Source organism: Zootermopsis nevadensis, unplaced genomic scaffold, assembly GCF_977971745.1.
Source record: "Zootermopsis nevadensis isolate Lab colony 2312 unplaced genomic scaffold, Znev_1.0 Znev_ptg000046l, whole genome shotgun sequence".
Classification (NCBI taxonomy): domain Eukaryota; kingdom Metazoa; phylum Arthropoda; class Insecta; order Blattodea; family Termopsidae; genus Zootermopsis; species Zootermopsis nevadensis.
In genome coordinates this window covers 22879-43758 of record NW_028259178.1, presented here as the reverse complement: position 1 = coordinate 43758, position 20880 = coordinate 22879, and the positions used below count along the sequence as shown (strand labels likewise).

The window sequence follows — 20880 nt, the reverse complement described above, 5'->3', positions numbered from 1 at the left end:
CTTTCGAATGGAATCGAGGACCAATCAGAAGTCAGTCAGTACTGATTCTGTCTTGGAACATTTGGCTGGTCTCGATTGAATAGTCCCGATTATACTACGGTTGGAATTATTTGATTACGGTCGGTCAGTATCAACGTAAATTTGTGCTCTAGAAATGAGTTCTTCGGAACCATTAACAAGTTTAATTACCACCGTTCAATTACGTATTAACGGGTGCTACCTACAGTGAATCTCAGTGTAAGGATTTCTTCTCGGTGACGTGTGAGATTAGAAACAAGTGAAACACCAATCCAACATAACATGCAAGAATATGTGCGGTTCGCTACATTGAGACATACGACTTCAGTGAAAGGACATTTGCATGCCATGTGTGCGCTGTAAAGACGTTTGTACGAGTTAGTAACACGTAAATCATATACAGATATCGCGTATCTGAGGAAGCTTCACCTATGTAATTTGAGAACATTTATACTTTATAACGATCACTGGAGTCACTGTAGTAAATACATGTAGTGTAATATAAAATTCAATAAATATTTTAATAAATTATTCTTCGTGTGACAACATATATAATTTAACAATGAAATATTCAATAACATCATATTTAAGTGATAAGTGATTGGTGTACTTGCAATTACTGAAAGTATGTGTCCAATAAAAGATCTTTGTAAAAAAATTAAATTAGGTATGAAAGTGAAGCCCAGAATATAATATACTTTTTAAAGTGAATGAATCGAATTTTTGAGTGTGTAATAATTTACAATTAACCATAACGAGCTCAAGGTGCCATCACATGCGCACGTCATACGACTGCACTGCGCAACAACGTCTGCGCAGGTGACCCACTAACCTAACCTAACCTAACCCAAACCAACCAAGACGGGGTAACCTGGATCAGAGCAAAATAGTTTCCTGCGCACAAATTTTGGAAAAAGTGAATGGATGCTCAGAAGGTATTGAAATTTTTTATGGACGTCATGCCACAGGTACGTTAATGATATTCATACTCTATTATGACTTATCGCTTTTTAGAAATTCGCACGTAGGCATCAAAGTCGTGAGGTGGAGGATGCGCAAAGTCGGCCACGACCACTTATAAAAAACGATATTACGCGCTCACACAACCCCCATATAACACAAATAGTGCTTATATGCGTGTAACACATCATAACACGTCTAAAATTACATATTCTTTCCACAATAATTATTTCTTGCAAAATTGATGCATTCTACATGTTGACGCAAATACGTAGCAGATTCATGCGTAACGATGACCCAATCTAACTCACTATAAATAAGTATCATGTAACGAAAGAATCGGAATAAACATACGTGAATGACAGTACGTCATTTATTAATATAAATTGCTGTACAAAAAAACTGAATATAAATCTCTGGTACATTAATTGCAATGCTTGTTGGGCGCGTAATTCGTGGCGCACGTCATTCTTGTGGTAATATATTGGTGTCCTCTGTCAAAAGTCAACCAAATATATCGAAAATATTGCCTCACATTTACTTGAGGACACGACGTACAAACACAAAGACGCAGTCTATCGGAAAAATACGGAACCAAAGATAAGACGTGCCATCTGTGATGACCTCAATGGATAGAAATCAATACTTTCGAATGGCATCGAGGACCAATCAGAAGTCAGTCAGTACTGATTCTGTCTTGGAACAGTTGGCTGGTCTCGATTGAATAGTCCCCATTAAACTACGGTTGGAATTATTTGATTTCGGTCGGTCAGTATCAACGTAACATTGTGTTCTAAAATAGAGTTCTTCGGGACCATTAACAAGTTTAATTACCACCGTTCAATCACGTATTAACGGGTGCTACCTACAGTGAATCTCAGTGTAAGGATGTCTTCTCGGTGACGTGTGAGAATGGAAACAAGTGAAACACCAATCCAACATAACATGCAAGAATATGTGCGGTTCGCCACATTGAGACATACGACTTCAGTGAAGGGACATTTGCATGCCATGTGTGCTCTGTAAAGACGTTTGAACGAGTTAGTAACACGTAAATCATATACAGATATCGCGTATCTGCAGAAGCTTCACCTATGTAATTTGAGAACCTTTATACTTTATAACGATGACTGGGGTCACTGTAGTAAATACATGAAGTGTAATTTAAATTAAATAAATATTTTAATAAATTCTTCTTCGTGTGACAATATATATAATTCCACAATGTAATATTCAATAACATCATATTTAAGTGATTGGTGTACATGCAATTACTGAAAGTATGTGTCCAATAAAATATCAAAAAAAAAATTAAATTAGGTATGAAAGTGAAGCCCAGGATATAGTATACTTTTTAAAGTGAATGAATCGAATTTTTGAGAGTGTAATAATTTACAATTAACCATAACGAGCTCAAGGAGCCCTCACATGCGCACGTCATATGACTGCACTGCGCAACAACGTCTGCGCAGGTGCCCCACTAACCTAACCTAACATAACCCAAACCAACTAAGACGGGGTAACCTGGATCAGTGCAGAATATTTTCCTGCGCACGAATTTTGGAAAAAGCGAATGGATGCTCAGAAAGTATTGAAATTTTGTATGGACGTCAAGCCACAGGGAAGTTAATGATATTCATACTCTATTACGTCCTATCGCTTTTTAGAAATTCCCACGTAGGCATCAAAGTCGTGAGGTGGAGGATGCGCAAAGTCGGCCTCGACCACTTATTAATAACGATATTACGCGCTCACAAAATCCCCATATAACACAAATAGTGCTTATATGCGTGTAACACATCATGACACGCCTAAAATTACATAATCTTCCCACAATAATTACTTCTTGTAAAATTGATGCATTGTAGATGTTGATGCAAATACGTAGCAGATTCATGCGTAACGAATACCCAATCTAACTCTCTATAAATAAGTATCATGAAACGAAAGTTTTGGAATAAACATACGTGAATGATAGTACGTCATTTATTAATATAAATAGCAGCACAAAAAGACTGAATATAAATCTCTGGTACATTAATTGCTAAACCCTATAGCGGTAATCTGCGTCAGCTGAGCATGACGTTCAGCGCACGAATTTTCGAAAAATCCATGGATGGTCGGAAATTGCTGAAATTTTGTATGTACATCGTGCCACAGACAAGTAATAAGATTTCATATTCTTTCTTGTCGCAACACTTGTAATTAATTCACACGAAGGTATCAAATTCCCGAGGTGGAAGAAACGCGAAATCGGCCACGATCACCAACATCCACTATATGCTGAAGGCTTTATGCACTCGATTTTTTTTAAAATAAAATTTTAACATGTGTATTAATATTTCTTAAGCGTAAGTAGACCACACATGCAATTCAACAACTACGACTGCGTAAAAACATGGATAAGTGGCGTGAGCCTATTGTGTTAAGAATTCCACAGGTATGGAACCAAAGTAAAATTTTTCAAGTGTAAAGGTATGGTAGTGACTCAAACAAAAGATTGTTCTATAATATGAGAACATTGAAATATTCGAGTTTTTAATATCCCGCAATCGATAATAGAACTCATACGATGCCGAAACCTAGACAACTTGCACTGGTCACTGCGCATCACCTTCTACACAGATGACCTATTAACCTAACCTAACCTAACCTAACTAAACCCTATAGCGGTAATCTGCGTCAGCTGACCATGACGACCAGCGCACGAATTTTCGAAAAAAACCATGGATGGTCGGAAATTGCTGAAATTTTGTATGGACGTCCTGCCACAGGTAAGTAATAAGATTTCATACTATTTCGTGTCGCAACACTTGTAATAAATACACACGAAGGTATCAAAGTCCCGAGGTGGAAGAAATGCGAAATCGGCCACGATCGCCAACATCCGACTTTATGAACAAGGAATTAGGCACATAAATGTTCCTTTATGTTTTCCAACTGGTGCCTATACGTGCACAGATACGTCATAAGACTAAAAAATGCACATGTGTAAAAATATTTTCATGGCCAAGAAACTGATAGTGACTAAGGTTACGTAAGCGCGTTGTAGCTTCATACGTAAGGAATCGCGCACAGAAATCACTATACGTAAATAATGGGATTAAATATAATCCTAACACATTCAAGTGACGGAAATTAAGAAAAACAACAAATAAATATGCTCTATGATTTGCAAAGATCAATAACCATTTCGGAAATAATGCAATTGTTCGTACACATTGAATGTAGCGTACAGATGGCAGCATGTGTAAAAATACTTTCCGAAATAGACTGGTGATGGCGTGCTGTTGCAGTCAGGTAAATCAATAACCCTTCTACGTAACGACTGGCCGACAGCAGAGCTCACAAATTTACGAACTCTAACGGAGAGAAAACTAAACAGAAAACGACGTGGTTCCATTCGATTGGACAGACCTGTACATCGGCTTTCAAAAACGTGAGATTGATGTCAGCCCCGGAAGTGAAAGTCAGTCGTTATTGATTTTCGTCGAGAGGCAGTGGTGCAGTCTCCGTGATTCAAAGTTTGCCTAGGAATTTAGCTAAGACATATTCACCTTCTTAAGTTCAAGCTTTCGGGCGTTGGTACTCAAACAAATATGTTCATCGGGATAATTTCAAACGTTTATTTTCTGGGATACATATTAAACTACTGTGTGCTTCGTACAGAGGAGACGAGAGGACGTTCTCCTTCCAGTGTCGTATGCAAGATTGACTCAAGTAGAAAATTACACTTACGGTTTGATGTACGTGAACGTGTGAATTGCCTAGATGTGTAATTACACTCCGCGAATTAACTTTCGACATTACACGCGTGCACAAAAGAGGCGAGAGTTTCATATGGTGACAGTCAATAAATTCCAGATGTACCTGATTCACTGAAGTTGGACGTGCCTAAATGTGACTTGTGTGTGCATATGTATACATATATATTTCTGACAAACTGGATCTTTGTAATATCTCGATACACTTTAAAATAAAATCTTGACATGTGTATTAATGATTCCTAAGCGTAAGTAGACTACAAATGCAATTCAACAACTACAGTTGCGTAAAAAACATACACAAGTGACGTGAGCCAATAGTCTTTCGAGGTCAACAATAAGGTAACCAATGTAAATTCTTTGAAGTGTAAAGCTATGGTAGTAACTCAAACAAGAAGATTGTTCTATAATGCTAGAACATTGAAATATTTGATTGTTCAATATCCCGCAATCGATATTATAACTCATACGATGCCTTACTATGGACAATTTGCATCACTTCACTGCGCATCACCTTCTACGCAGATGCCCCATTAACCTAACCTAACCTAACCTAACCTAACTCAACCCTATAGCGATAATCTGTGTCAGCTGAACATGACTACCTGCGCACGAATATTCGAAGATTGCTGAAATTTTGTATTGACTTCGTGCCACATGGTGAATATGATTATGCAAAATTGATGTGGCTTCATAACCAAGGATTTTCAAATAAAATTCTTTTGTGTAAATTCACATGTTAAGATTGAATCAGTATATATGTAAGTGAATAATTTTTGGTCCTAAAGGATATAATGCAAAATAACAAAATTTTGGGAATTACATATTTTGTGTCTACAAGCTTCTACCAGTCTACGTGGCATAACAACCTATAAAACAGTCATTTGAACCTGAAATCAACCAATAAAGCACACTCACCCTGTGCTGCATCAGCCTGTTTCTTTGCGAAGGCTGGCGAGCCTTTCAGAAATTAACTGCTAGCTGTTACTCTTGAGGCAACAAATCAAGTTAACAGTCAGTGACATCATTCCCAAGTCCCCTTGTAATTTACATCTGAGTATCCTCTGTGTATATATACGAAGGAAAAAGAAAAATGTTTTTGACTTTTGGATGAAACCTACTCAGAATACAGTGAAACCTCTAGCCATCGTTCCCCGAACAATCGTTTTCCCAGATGCATCGACAGTTTTGTTCGTTCCCTGATACGTCCCATATAAAATAATGTTACATTTTCTCGTTTATGAGAAATTATAATGAAATTTACGCAATGTTTTTAGAATTTAAATCGATCGCTTTAGAGATAAATTAATATCGAAAGACGCACAGCGAACTTCCCACATGCACGGCCGACACCATCGATGAGTCCTGTGAGGATCGTGGAAGTCACGGAAACGGGGTGGAGAGGGAAGACGACGAATACGAGCCCGAAGCTGTGCCGAGTTTTGCCGAAGCACATGCTATATTGACGAAAAAGTGAATTCGTTCTTTTGCGCGCACAATATTGTTGAAGGTGATGAGGAAAACGTTTTGAACATGGAAAGGGCTCTGTTTCGCCTAAAACGTAAAGTTATTCATTAAAGACTTTTTTGGCATAAAGAATTAACTTTGAAACAGGTTTTATGTGTATTGTTTTGTTTATGGAAAAGAGAAAAATGCACTATTTTAATTTTTTCTCATTTCTAATGCTTTCCCGTATTCATCGTTTTTATTTCCCACCCCCGCCAAAAACGATGCGTCGACGTTTCGTTCTAAGCATCTGCCTATGAAATAAGTCTAGTACCTCTCAAAGGAAAGATGAATTACAGATAACACACAAACATTTCAGAATCAAAATTTACAAAGTGTATAATATGACTGGTTATACAAACAGCATGGAATTCTGCGGAGTAGGACATAATATCAGCAACTGCAAATATGACAACACACACCACAGCAAAGTGCTTAAAAAACAAAAAAACAAAGAGAGGGAGAGACGATGACGCAAACTGTACACAGACATCTTTTCCTCTGCTGACTTACTTGACGGACTAAACAGAAAATCAGCTGTTGTAGAACAGTACAACCTCATGGAATGGGAATGCCACATGACCGAACAAAGCAACTGAAACATGGAAATTTTTGGTCCAGGACAAGAGATGACAAGATGTCAATGGTCTTTAATAGAGGTCTGAGACATCAATGTAATTTTGATGCAATCAGTATGAAACAAAAGCATAACAGTAAAGAACTTGAAAATGTAATTGTACTTAAAATCCATGTATCAAATGCTAATTTGTACTTTCTAACTTACCGCTGCTCCAATTCGAGAAAGGTAACAATTGCGGATATGAAAGTCTGAGCGAGGCTGAAGCGAGTCCATGAGGCGTGATGTCCGACATGGATCCTCATGCAAGTAGTTTCTCACGTTCTAGAGCATCAGCAGCTCTAAAATCACCAATCATATTGTAATGCTTCAAGATATTTTTACCCAATACCACATAAAAATTTTAATTTTTTCTTTCTGCCTAAGAAACATGGATTCAAGATTCATGTTGATAACTACAAAAGGTCCAAGATCAATACAAGTATAAAGAAAACATATACACTGAAAGAGGCAGCCAGCACACACTGAATCAATTTTGGATTACTAATTTTTAATTTGTACAATATTTCATCCATTTGCATAATATTCACCTACATAAAATGAATTCAAATATTTCAAATCAAATTCTTTAAAATTATCTCAAAACTTCCATATAGTTACATAACATATACAGTCCAATGAGTGGTTTTGACTATCCTCTGGTAGCATTCCACAAGTGCCATTGAGAGAAAAGGACATTCTGGAGAAAGGTTCCACTAGCAGAGTGAATCAGATATTATACTGAATGACATTTTGGTGAATGATAAAATGATGACAGACCCAACAACATTTGACTTACCTGTTTCATCATTGTGAAGCCACAAGTATAAGCTCACTGTGGGAATTAAACAAATGTGTACAAATTTTAAACATGATCCAGTATTAAAAACCTGCAGTGTATTTATTACTCAGACATACTTCGGAGGCTCTATAGTAATTTATAAAGTTTCAGCTGTATTTTTGGTTATTAGCCATTGAAGGAAGAACTAAAATAATTAAGATTTCTGTCTTCTGGGTTGTTAAGCTGTGTATTCTGGTCGATGTTAACCAACGTTTCTGAGGTCATACTGCCTCCGTCATCAGAGTATGAAGATTTCCGTCTTCTGGGTTGTTGCGCTGTGTAGTCTGGTCGATGTTTACCAACGTTTCAGAGGTCATACTGCCTCCGTCATCAGGGCGATGAGTATGAAGATTTCTGTCTTCTGGGTTGTTGCGCTGTGTAGTCTGGTCGATGTTAACCAACGTTTCAGAGGTCATACTGCCTCCGTCATCGCCCTGATTACGGAGGCAGTATGACCTCTGAGACGTTGGTTAACATTGACCAGACTACACAGCGCAACAACCCAGAAGACAGAAATCTTCATACTCACCGCTGTGAAAACCTCAAGTCTTACAACTAAATTAATATTCCTTAGCAGCAATAAATAACATGGCATGATATAAACGTTTTCATGACTGAAATTCCTGAAGAAATAATCTGGATATTCCTCCATAATACTGGCATCTACCTATATGTTAACAGACAGAATTACATCACAGAAGACCTACATCTTCACCGCCATAAGAATGAAAAATCTGAAAATTGGAAGACTTTTCATGCTGATGATCAAAAGATATGCCACTTGTAGTCCAAAGCAAGCTGATGACATTGTGAGGCGGAGGTCTAAAGCATACAAACGACAGATTAACGACTCACAATTTCTATAAGCAATTCCCTGGAATAGAGAAAACTTCATTAAAAATGTAGATTCGGAGACCACTGTCAAAATGCTAGAACCGCTATGGCAAAACTTGACTACTTTTGGTTTAATATAAAAGATAAATGGATCTGCAATCATGGGCACTAAAACACATAAAGTGTTCTGTCCAATAATCTGAAGAGTAAAATTTCTGTGATTGCAACAAATCAAATTAGAGAGCCTGTGTAGATGACAATGACAACTACACATAAGAATTACTGTTGACCAAATCACGATTGAAATATCTCAAAAGGACAACACTATATTGCTTTGAACTTCATACAATGCTAATTCAACACATTGACAATGCAACAGTAGTTATCAACATCAGCTTTAAGGAGTATAATATCTGTTTAAATGTCACAGCAGTCCTTCCAGCTCCCAACCATCAAATTGACTATAAGAACAGTCACACCAAATAGTCCATCCATTTGTAAACTTTCTGAATGAGGAAAAGCAATCACAGGTATCTGATTACTGTGACTCTCAACTAAGAATGATGGGTGGTTTTAGTTCCTTGAATAAAATATTTAAATATTAAAGGTAATCAGCAAAGCATTCATACTTACAAACACAGGCAGTGGCATCCCACAACAAATTCCTAAAAATTTCAAATATTTATATGAAACTGCTATAATGAATATTAATGAAAATTTGAGACACACATAGAAAATTACACTATAAAATCTAAATACACATTTTCAAGGTCCTATTACAACTTTTTTACTCATATATACATAAGATATGGTATTCTATCCCAAAAAAACAACTCATTCAATTCTTTCTCCCTCTGTCCTGTTAAAACCCAATACCGCTAACATAAAATATCACCACTGAATGTGATTCATACAGTTACATCTGTACACAATACTAAAACCTACTTCCTAAAGCTCCATTTTAATATATCCTCATATCTCTGCTGCTGTCACTTTCCAAGAGGCAAATCATTTTCCAAATAAAAATTGGCAATATGATGAAAGCTCAAAATATATGTGAATTTAAGATTACAGCCAACAAAGAATTTGAAATGTGATGTGACAATTATAACATTACTACATACACATGATGGTCTAATGGGCTGTTTTGTAGTGTAGCACTTAGAGTGTCAACATTTCAAATGAAAATATTACATATAATGGCTTGAGGTTACTCAGCACAGATAGGGAAATAAAACATGGTATGACAAAAGATTATAAACTAATCGACTATATTTGGGGCGTACCAATATAATTATGAGATGACTACGGAAAGTTGTGTTTTCAAACGCCAACCACTCAATTTGCTTGTTTATTATTAGTTTTCATTATTTTGCTGTCTCACACAAAATTACCATGAAATCAGAAGTAAAAAGAAATTTAATTTAAAAAATTAGAATGTTTTATTTTTCTAACTAAGAAATCCAAATATGTGGGGCACCGTCTTTCCTGCTGCTCAGAACTTTTCCCAAATTCAAATTCAACTGTATCGCCGGTCCGAAGCATGATGTTTCAGACCGTGCGGCTACGGCGCGGGACTAATGTAGGTATTAACCAGTCAAAAAACATTCTACATCGTGATGTTTCCTCAACTGTTGCATGTGCAAAACCTCAAACACTACGTGTACGACACAGAAGTGTCACTCTGAAGCCCGCACAAAGCACAGCAAGCACATAGCATGTCATGCTAGCCTCCTTCCCACTCTTCAGCCAGATGCCAAGTTAAATGATGCAAACAATACTAACATCATACTGATAAACATTTTCACCCATGAATAAGAAACTGTAAGTGGCAGCAAAACAAATCTTGCACTGCTAGTTCAGTATCATAAGGCTTCACCTGGAAGATGAGTTAAAATGGAACTATGAAAAGGGGATTAAACTGCTTTATTAATATATAATAAATGTGTGGAATCAATTATAGTCAGACTCGCTTAAGACATTTTCTTATTGAAGTGGTGTTCACAGACAGCAAGTGTTATTGCCTAATTATGCTTACCAACATTTATTATAACAAGCCTCTAAAATTAAAAAAAATACTGCTTACAAAGTCAAGTGGTTGTCAATATCAGCCAAACAGAACACTTCTAAGTGAACTCAGCAAGATTCAGCCAATAAAAAACATCCATTTATGATTGTTTGGTGCTCAATTTCCATTACTTACTGTGTTAAGCTAAGGTAAGCATTGTTCTACTGTAATATTTGTCTGCTTTACTTACCGATTCTTTACTATGTTTGTTAATTGTAACAATTTACCAAGTTCTTATAATGTTTAATTGTCAAAAATTACCACATTTTTTAAGGTAAACTTAAGGTTAACTTACTATATGGTCTTAGAACAAATTAGGCATTCATCTAGTATTTCACCAATTTCACACAATGAAGGCTTTCATGAACAAATTAAATTCATTTTGTGGGGATAAACTATAATTAGAGTCTATCATATGTCAGAAAAAATTAATATACATGAAGCCTTTAGTTTTAATTTCAGTTCCAAAAAGTGTTAAGATATTAACCCTTCACACACCATTCGAATTTCTGCATCTTGAAGCCAATTAATTCAAACACACTTTATGCTGAAACACACTGGCCCACAATCTTTTTTTATTATTAATTATTAACACACACAAACAGCACGCCAATAAGCATCCCAGGAATCCATGTCAGTTCTCTGTTGTTTTAAAAAACGCCCCCCCAAAGCAATTTTGGTCCGAAAATGGAGCAGACACTGCATGTCTGACCACCGAGCAGAGAATCTCCTCACAAGCCCCCACACAACACAGGAAAGCTGGAGAGGACCTGGGTGCACTCTGGTGGGAAAATAAGGTTAAAAACAGGGTGACACATAGGCAGGTAGAAGAGTACCGAGTGACAGGGAAGGAAACATCATAATAAATAAAGTTTCATTCTATGAAGGAAAGGCGAAGGGGGGGGAGCATTAAATTTTAATGCTTTAAGACTGAAGTTGGAATTATTAAATGAATTAATGTCTTTTAGTACCAGAAATTAAATTATCTATAAACCACAACTTCTGCATACTACTTACATGCCATATGCTGCTCCCAGTTGATATTCAGGAATTACAAGAGCAACCATTGGCCACAGAGCACCAGCAAGCGTTGAATATGCCACACCCAAGATACACTACAAACAAAACATATGGTAATAAATTGTATAGCATCGACAAGGGATCAATCCCCGACTGGGACAGATGATCTTTCCTGTTGCCTCTGCGTCCAGACCAGTTCTGGGGCTCACCCAGCCTCCTATCCAATAGGTACCAGGGTCCTTTCCTATGGTAAAGCACGGCCAGGGCGTGATGCTGACCACTCACCCCCATCTAGTGCTGAGGTCAAGAATGAGTAAGAGCTATACCTCCTCTCCCCCCAAACGCCTACATGGCGTATAGTGGGACAGCTTTACTTATACTGAGCATGCTTTAAGAAGACTATATATTCATCTGGATTCCAGATGATGAAAATGCCACTTATTTGTTAATCGTTACTTTGTTGCAATAGGTACACTGGATAAGACAACAGTCTAAATTTGATTATTCTGAATCAATAATCCCTCCTGCACAACTAACCCTGAAGGGACATTGACAAAAGCAGCCAATCTTTGACCTGGGATCAATGGCCTTTGAGCTTCGACTTGTGGCAACACATGAACAATGGGTCACACATAAGGATACCCACGTATACATCAATCGGAACATATAAAGTTTTCCTATCCACTGGAACATAAAAGTCAATGTTCCATCTACATGGATATTGTACCTATCACGTTCAAATAATCCTTAATGTGAAATAAATATAAACCATGTCAATCAATTGAAATCTCTGTTCTGAACTCTACTTCCAGATTTAAAAATACTGCAAAATTCCAGTTTTATTGCTAAGTCAATAACAATAATAAAGATATTATTCTTACCATTGCAATATATGGATTGATGAAAGTGAAGGCAAGAAGTGCATGGCAGCCAATGGACACCAGAACTGAAAAATATACTCAGAGTATATTCTTGCCAACTTTATCCACCAGAAGACCAAGGAGAGGTGATGCCACAGCTGATATTACGTATATATACAACACTGTTCACTGTGTTTGCATTGTCAGGTGTGAATTCAAACTTGCGTTCAAAAAACACCCTGCAAATAACATACAATAAAGTATAAGTTATTTGTATTTAGACTACTTTAAAAACTGCAATCTTCACAGTCTCAGCAACTGACAGCATCATTAAATTTGTAGTTTATTTAACGATGCTGTGAACAGCTCAAATTACATAGCAAACAGTGAGAGGATGATTAAGAATAAAGAGTTGAAGAGGATGTGGGAGACGAATTTAAGGCACTACCCCAGCATTTGACCAGCAAGACTGAGGAAAACCATAACCTATTCAGTCAGACCTCTGGGCCAAGATTTAAAACTGGGACGTCCTGGATGAAATGCAGAAGCATCTGATTCATGGCAGAGTACAGGTGAACTTATTCCTATGCCTAAATATCATAACACAAAGCAAAGGTAAAGCTTCATGCAATCTTAATCATAGAACTTAAAAGAGACGAGCGATCAACTTCATGCACTGGTCATATTGCCATATAGAAAAAGCCTCAGGATTCACGGGTTAGAAGTCTAGATGGCCCTCAGAGCTGTTATGGAAGTAAATGTGAGGATAAAAAGCTAAGTCCCAAATGTAATTCAAACCCTCGATACCCAGTCAGTAGATTATCACTTTATTTGCTCAAGATCAGAAATGGTAGGAAGTACAAAATTAAAATTTCTTACTTTCCAAGGGCAATAGACGGGAACACAGCCACAGAGTATGCAACACAGACAACTGATATCAGCCGGAAAATCCTTGCCATCTGTGAGACGCACTACTTCTCCCTCCTGAGCGGTTTTCATTTTGAGGATCCTTTCAGCTCTCTTGTCCATGTATTCAAGTAACAGAGCACATCAGAGTGACATGAATCATGTAGCTCATGCTGTAACACAACATAAATGTTATTTGCATAAAAGGAAGTAGGCATTTGGGGGGAGAGGAGAGGAAGTTGAGCTCCCACTCATTCTTAACCTCAGCACTAGACAGGAGTGAGTGGTCAGTGTCTTGTCCCGGCTGTGCTTTGGATGCAGAGGCTAGAGGAAGAATCCTCTGCCCCAGCCACGGATCAAAACTTGGTCGCCCAGTCCGTAGCCAGTTACTATTCCGGCAGAGCTAATCCAGCTCACAGGCTAATACTATTACACATCATAATAAATGTTACATGGTAAGTTACAATGATTACCATTCTAACCATAAAACTAAAATATTTAGTGCAAACATCATGATAGAAAAACTGTTTTTTGGAAAACCTGTAGGAAGAGACAACTTTGGAGACCTAGACATAGATAAGAGGATAATATTAAAATTGATGTTAACCAGAGAGAGAATTTTTTACATGGCACTGGCTCAAGTGTAATGATAAACTACAAGGTTCCACAAAAGCAGTGACTTTGTTAATCCATCTAATAAATATTAGCTCTTCTACGAAATTCCTGCATGATGGAGTTTGTTAGTAAGTCATTTGCCATTTTGTGCAGTTGATAAGACATGTTTTATACTTCCCATTTTGCTACACATTTCCCACAATAAATACTGCATATTCTCCAAAACTTCAAGATCCTACAGTGAACAATGGAAGTGTTGATCCACCACATCAGCATTACTGATGATCATCATTTAAAAGTTACAAGGATGTGATGGCTTTGAGTGGCATATTATAAGAAATTATCTTTCAGAAGCACTTAAACCACAATGGTAGTATGTTGTCAAACATGCAACACAACATAATGTCTGTATTAATATACCACCAACTTCTAAAATCAGCTAGCTGATGGTGCTTAATGTAATGAACTAAACAATCTTGCTCTTAAGTTTATATTTTAACACCTGAAGATGGTTCATCTAGTCAAAATATGTTGTGTAGATGTTATTCAACTATGATACCACCAACACTGTTTTTGTAATGAAGTTGATGGTATATTAATGCAGACATTGTGCTGTGTGTCTGACAACATAGCACCAATGGCATGTTGTTCACGCTACAAGTATGTTTATGAACACACGGTTCATAAAAAAACAGAGAAGTAACAGACAATGCTCAAAAAGACCCCATAGCATAAAGTTAGTAACAAAGTTATTAATTTATAAGTTGCGTTACCTTCTCTATACAGATGGAAACATTCATTTAAAGGAAAGAAGAACCAGAAATTTTCTTGTTCCATTTCACCTAGTTTTCTTTCCTGTGAATGGAAACACAATGAAATAATCAAAATACAAATGCAATTTTCGAGGGCAATATCGTGTCCAGTTATCAATGCAATCCTCATCCAAGGTCATCAGGGCAATTGTAGTTTTGAACACCTGTAAGAGTAAATTTATTATTGAAATTATTTAGCTGGGACACATGAAATACAACCTTAAATGATGGAATACCTTACACCAATGAAGAAGAAATATGGGTCTGAGTAAATACAGTTCATGGTGTGGTATTACACCTACATTTTCTTATTACCTCCTAGTTTCATTCCAAGCCAGTCTTTTCCATTCTTACTACTTCAAATTTAACTACCAGATATTCATCCATTATCTCTAAGTCTTTAATTGGCCCCTTACAAAGTCATAAAAAGAATCAAAATGTTATTATTTATGAATATGGCTCCACAGTTTTATCTTCATTGCTATAAATTCAAACAAAATAAGATTCAAATACCTACAATATACTAACATACTAACTACTCAGAAGAATCTATGGTGACTGTTCAAGAAAAAAAATTGTTGTTTTATGGAACAATCTCATAGGGGCAACAACCACCTCTGAAATACCAGTCAATTTCTTATACTTGCTACCATGAAATCTCAACAAAGGAAATAAACAATCATCAGTATGTATTTAGACAAAATTTGCAACATCAGGAATGCAAAGAATAACATAGAAATAGACAGGGTATGTCATAACAACAACATACATGCAAAAATCTGGTTAGTGAAATGAGCTCCTCACCACCTTCCTTTTAAATGACTTGTGGACAAGTCTGTGGAATGCCCTTTGATAAGAAATTTAATGAATGCACAACCGTGGGTAAAATATCCTCACACCTCCACACATACCAATGCTACTACATTCTTTCAACTGCTAAAAGATGCCAACCAAATAAGGAACAGGAAACCTATATTTACAGGAAGACTATATGACAAATTTATTAAGTTCATATGAAATATTAACCTTTACCAACCAGGAATAGGGGATTTAAATGTCCACCGTACAAGGCTGCCAGCTGGACTTTATAAACTCTAGGGTCAATAGTTTAGTAGTACGCTACTGCACTGAAGGGCACAATCAGCTGGACTTCACATAAACTGTGACACACAGTCAACAAAGGTTAATCAATGGAAAAATATGGTCTTGCAGAATATATCATTCAGACAATGTGAACTTTTACCACTGTTCTTTGTGGATTCATGACCTGACATCAAGTTTTTCACAAAGACAGTGAAAGCGGCTAATGCTGAGATTAAGGATGAGTGGAGTTTTATTTTCAAGTCCTTTACATACCCTCATAGTACAGTGTTTAGTACTAAAATAGCTTTCTATTTATATTTTATATGTTTAAGAATAACCCACTACACAAGTAGGTGTTCATATCCTGTACACATCAGCATGTCAAGTAGTGATTGGCTACAGACTAATATTTCCACCTCTTGATTACTGACAGTTCATTGCTGCTATCAATTCAGAGGGCAAAGAACAATCAAAACAAGCTGAGGAGGAAATAAATTCTGCTATAAAGAGCAAATCAGGTGAAGGAATTATATTTTCTGAATCGTTATTAAATTCTCCGTCCATTGTATAAAACAAACAAACCGAAACAGCAGACCAAAGACCAACAACAGTCCTGTTCAGTATTCGTACTATCGTAATGTATGACACGCAACCGCCTACCACAGAAAGACACCAGATGTGCTACACACGACAAATCACAGACAGTAAACCACCTGTAACATTTAATCTCTGTGACAAACGTGATCCACAGATATACTACTGTGCTACCATCTTCTAGTGGAGCGAAACTATTTCAGCTTCGGTAGCTTTGTTCAGTCGATAATAAGAATTACTACTACTACGCCCCATTTCTCGGGATTTTAACCTTGGGTTTAGGGTAAACTGCACATTAATACGGCATGCTATTGAAAAGCATACAAAATGTGCAATACAAACAGAGGTGTAGTCTTGATTTATTATGACTGTCGTGTCTGCAGCATGTACAAAGAATGTGACTATAACTCACATGCCAAGAGAGCGTAGTCCTTTAATAGATCGTCACGTAGGAAACAAAATTTCTCCGCTGTGCACTAATATAAGAAAACCAATACTTGTATTGGTGCTGATGATACCTTGGTCATCTTTGTGATTAAGCTTTCTGTGATTTACTGAGGGCATGCATAGTTTTTTGCGCCGAGTCCTAGTAATTTTTGAGAACCAAGGTTGTGGAATTGAAGTTAGATAACATTCTAAAGAAACTGATTGAGAATGATATCAACACAAAGTTATGGAATTTTTGTAGTCAGTACGTGAAAGGCGGGAAACAGAAATACATTGCAAATGTGGCTGAAACATTTATATGTATATGTTGCCAGGAGATGGTCTGTCAGCACTGTTTGCAAACATAACTTCTGCAAATGTTGTTTGCAAAGATCATTTTCAGCTGAGGTTTACACTGTGAATGAAACTCTGTCTTCTATACTGTGCAAACTTTTCCCAGGTTATGATCACGGGCGATGTTAGATTGTAGGAAGATGGTGATGAAATTTGAAACCAGTGTTCGTCATGTATGTTGAATGTTGCATGCAATGTCAGAATACCACCAAAGTAGCCTTATACAGGTTATTCTGATGTTGACATTTTCAGTGAATTCTTCATTGAAACGGTGCATAAAAGTGGACAGACACTTTGATGCAGTTTCTTCAACATTCATCAACTTTTTGTATGTTTCTTCATAGGTGTTTGTTTTCCAATTACTGCAGTGGAACTGTAATATTATATCAATCTTATCAGCTTGTTTCAGCCCCTTATGGCTATGTTGAGTTTTATTGGTATAACACACATACAGGATGATGCTGAAAACGTCTTTCTCCGAACACATACAAAATTATATTTGCACTGGTATTTGATGGCAAGTCATATCACATCATGCTGAACCCCATAAAAGAGTTTGTGATCCAACAGAACTGTTGTACACTAGTGCTTGGAGCCTGTGATACTTGTGGGTCGTGGTCATCTAGGGTTTGGCACTTTATTCATGTTGGTAACCCCTACAAGTTTATGGCATCAATCCAGAAAACCATGAAAACCACAAATCCAATCTTACTTGCCCCTACTGAAAGTTGAGCTTCAAGAGAGTTTGTTAGAATCCAGACTAGATATGATATATACCTCTGAGTATTCCTCTTGCTTAATGTAGCTTTGAATTGTTAGCCTGCAATTTTGGTCATAAAATGTTCATTATCCTCCATAATTTGGATGCTGCAGTAGAAGTGTTTGGATAAGCATTCAATATTCATATTAGACATATCACTATATATCATGTTTACTTGACTGCAGAAGGAAGAAGGGATGCTTTGAATCTTGTACAAATACTTTCATCTACTTATTAAAAACAGATAATGCATTCTACAGAGAATTTAAATGCCATGAATAACAAACAAATAGTGGGAGGCATTTTCTGTGATTTAGAAAAAGCTTTTGATTGTGTTGATCATGACATTTTGTTATTGAAACTTAAATGTTATGGTATCAATGGGAAAGATCACACACTCTATGAATCTTACTTAAATAACAGATACATAAGAACAGTATTACATACTAATGACAATAACAATACAGCCTCGGATTGGCTTAGAGTTAGACGTGGATTTCCGCAAGGGTCTATATTGGGACTTTTGTTGTTTCTTTTATACATAAAAGATTTACCCTGGATAATAACTAAACTTGCTACACCTATAACTTTTGCTGATGATACTAGCATCCTATTTTCTCATTCTAATACAAATGACTTTAAAAAAAAATTCATGTAACAATTGAAAATATAAATAGATGGTTTAGAATGAACAGATTATCACTAAATTTTAATAAGACACATTATATTCATTTTAAAATTAAGAGAAAAATGTCAGATACTCTCACAATAAGTTATAATGATAAATTCATTAATAATATCTTCTGTACTAAATTCTTGGGAATTATGATTGTTGGTGCATTAACTTGGAAGAATCATAAAAAACTGAGCAAGGCTTGCTATGTAATTAGAAATATGAAACCGTATATGTCTACTTCAGTACTAAAGGCAATTTATTATGCTTCTTTTCATTCCTTAATGAGCTATGGCATCATCTTCAGGGGAAATTCATCTCATAGTTACACTATTTTTTTCCTTCAGAAAAAGGCAATTAGAAAAATGATGGGATGGCATCACAATATATATTTTCTTTATCATTGTTTGTATTACAAAACAAAACTCTTTTTCCATCAAACATTGACTCTCATACTATTGATACTAGACAGAGACAAAATTTGTATCTACCTCAAGCTAATCTAACTATTTATGAGAAAGGAGTTCATTATGCGGGTATAAAGATATTTAATAAATTACCCATGGAGATTAAGAATACCTCAAATAATCTTAAAAAGTTCAAGGTTGCATTAAGGCATTTTTTAATTACTCACTCGTTTTACACTGTGGAAGAGTACTTAATTGGATAACTAGTTATATTGTTTTGTATTTAGTACGCTGCTTGTCTAGATGTAATTCTTTAATGTATGTATTTCACGCTTTTATACTTGAGTTTGTGACGTGTTCTATATCCACTATTGGATTTCTGGAACTTGTAAATAAATAAATTAAATAAAATGTGACACATGGAAAATTGTGGGAAAAATTTAAAAAAAAAACGTAACTTATGTATTATTTCTTTTATGTTGTTTCAAAATGTAGAAGTGGCCAAGAGAGCTTAGAAAGATGCAATGTTATTGAAGCCATTAGAGAAGAGAAGATACCTTGTTTAATCCTGTCCTAATACCAAGGCAAATTTTACAAATATAATGGTGATGGACCATACCATAGTTCAAATAAATGCTGACTGACTTCTCACTGCAGAAACCTAGGTTCAGTCCTCTGGAACAGGTTCCAATCCAAGGTCGTCGGTTATCTGCCGATGGCCATTCCATTGTTGCTCCATACTCATCATGCTGCCAAGCAGCACATTATCATACCTTCAGTCCCAAGTTAGGGGCTTTTATCTCTGTCCCAGCACATGAGGAGATTGTTTTGTAACTGGATACTGGTCAGTGCCATAGAAAGTCTTCATCTGTTCTGCCTCCATCACTGGGCATTTGGTCCCCACAGGCATTTAAAGCAAAAGATGGTGGGCTTCCACTAGCAAAGATCCATTTGGTAAGCATGTGCCATTGCTGTTTCTGGTGCCTTGTGTCCACAGCATGTAGCATCATCTTGATCCATGGTACATTAGCTGCACTAGGATCTAGACTCTAGATTCTAGAGACTTTCTGTACCAAGGGTCATCAGTGCCTGCTGCTTTCTACACTTGGGGACTGTCACACAACAGACAGTGGGCCGCATACTTCTCGATATGTTTGGAAGGATATCGCCAGTTCGCTATGTCATGAAGTACAGATGTACTGACACAGATTCTTTTATAAGATGTTGTAGGTGCGTCATATTGTGATTTTAATTTAAGAGTTTCTTTCTGTTTGTGTATGATTTGTTGATTTATGCTAAAGAAATTACTTGTGAAGAAATTATATTCTAAAATAAAGAAAATCTGAAGAGCCGTAGTTCCTAAGCCTTTTATATAAGCAGTCTGGTACTATACTTTTCATCCATATGCTCATGTCTAAATTGGAATGTTACGATTATGGGCTTGCACTATGTTGATGTCAGTGGTGGTGTGTGTCAGTGAAAAATGTGAAATGTTGACAGCCCAGTGGCTGGCCACTGCAACTCCATTTCTCGAGACCAAACTTTTTAGTGAACCACTGTAATTTCTAATGAGACTAATATTTAACTTTATTAATGTGATGTTTACATGTAATAAGGATAGTGTATAGCCCTGGGAATATGAGACTGACATCCCTCATAACAGCTGCAGTAGGCAAAAGGTATGATGCATCTTAAGCCTGTTGTACCTTTAATGTCAACATCCTGTTCTAGTGTATTACCCATTTCCAAAACTGTAGTGACAG

The 20880-nt window shown here is 36.5% G+C and overlaps 1 protein-coding gene across 2 annotated transcripts in view; it reads right to left on the bottom strand.

Annotated features, from left to right (window-relative positions):
- Nucleotides 1-14881, bottom strand: part of Grip163 (gamma-tubulin complex component 6) — a 103764-nt gene extending 88883 nt beyond the window's left edge. The window contains exons 1-5 of one of the 2 annotated variants that reach the window (XM_087360800.1): nt 14782-14881; nt 13367-13566; nt 12509-12726; nt 11625-11722; nt 7033-7166 (exon numbers count right to left, since the gene is read on the bottom strand). In XM_087360800.1, the coding sequence (XP_087216926.1) occupies nt 7033-7101 (69 nt within the window). In that variant the 5' untranslated portion in view covers nt 7102-7166; nt 11625-11722; nt 12509-12726; nt 13367-13566; nt 14782-14881. The remainder of the gene's footprint in view (nt 1-7032; nt 7167-11624; nt 11723-12508; nt 12727-13366; nt 13567-14781) is intronic. The other variant, XM_087360801.1, reaches the window with a different exon arrangement.
- Between the last annotated feature and the right edge of the window lie 5999 nt (nt 14882-20880).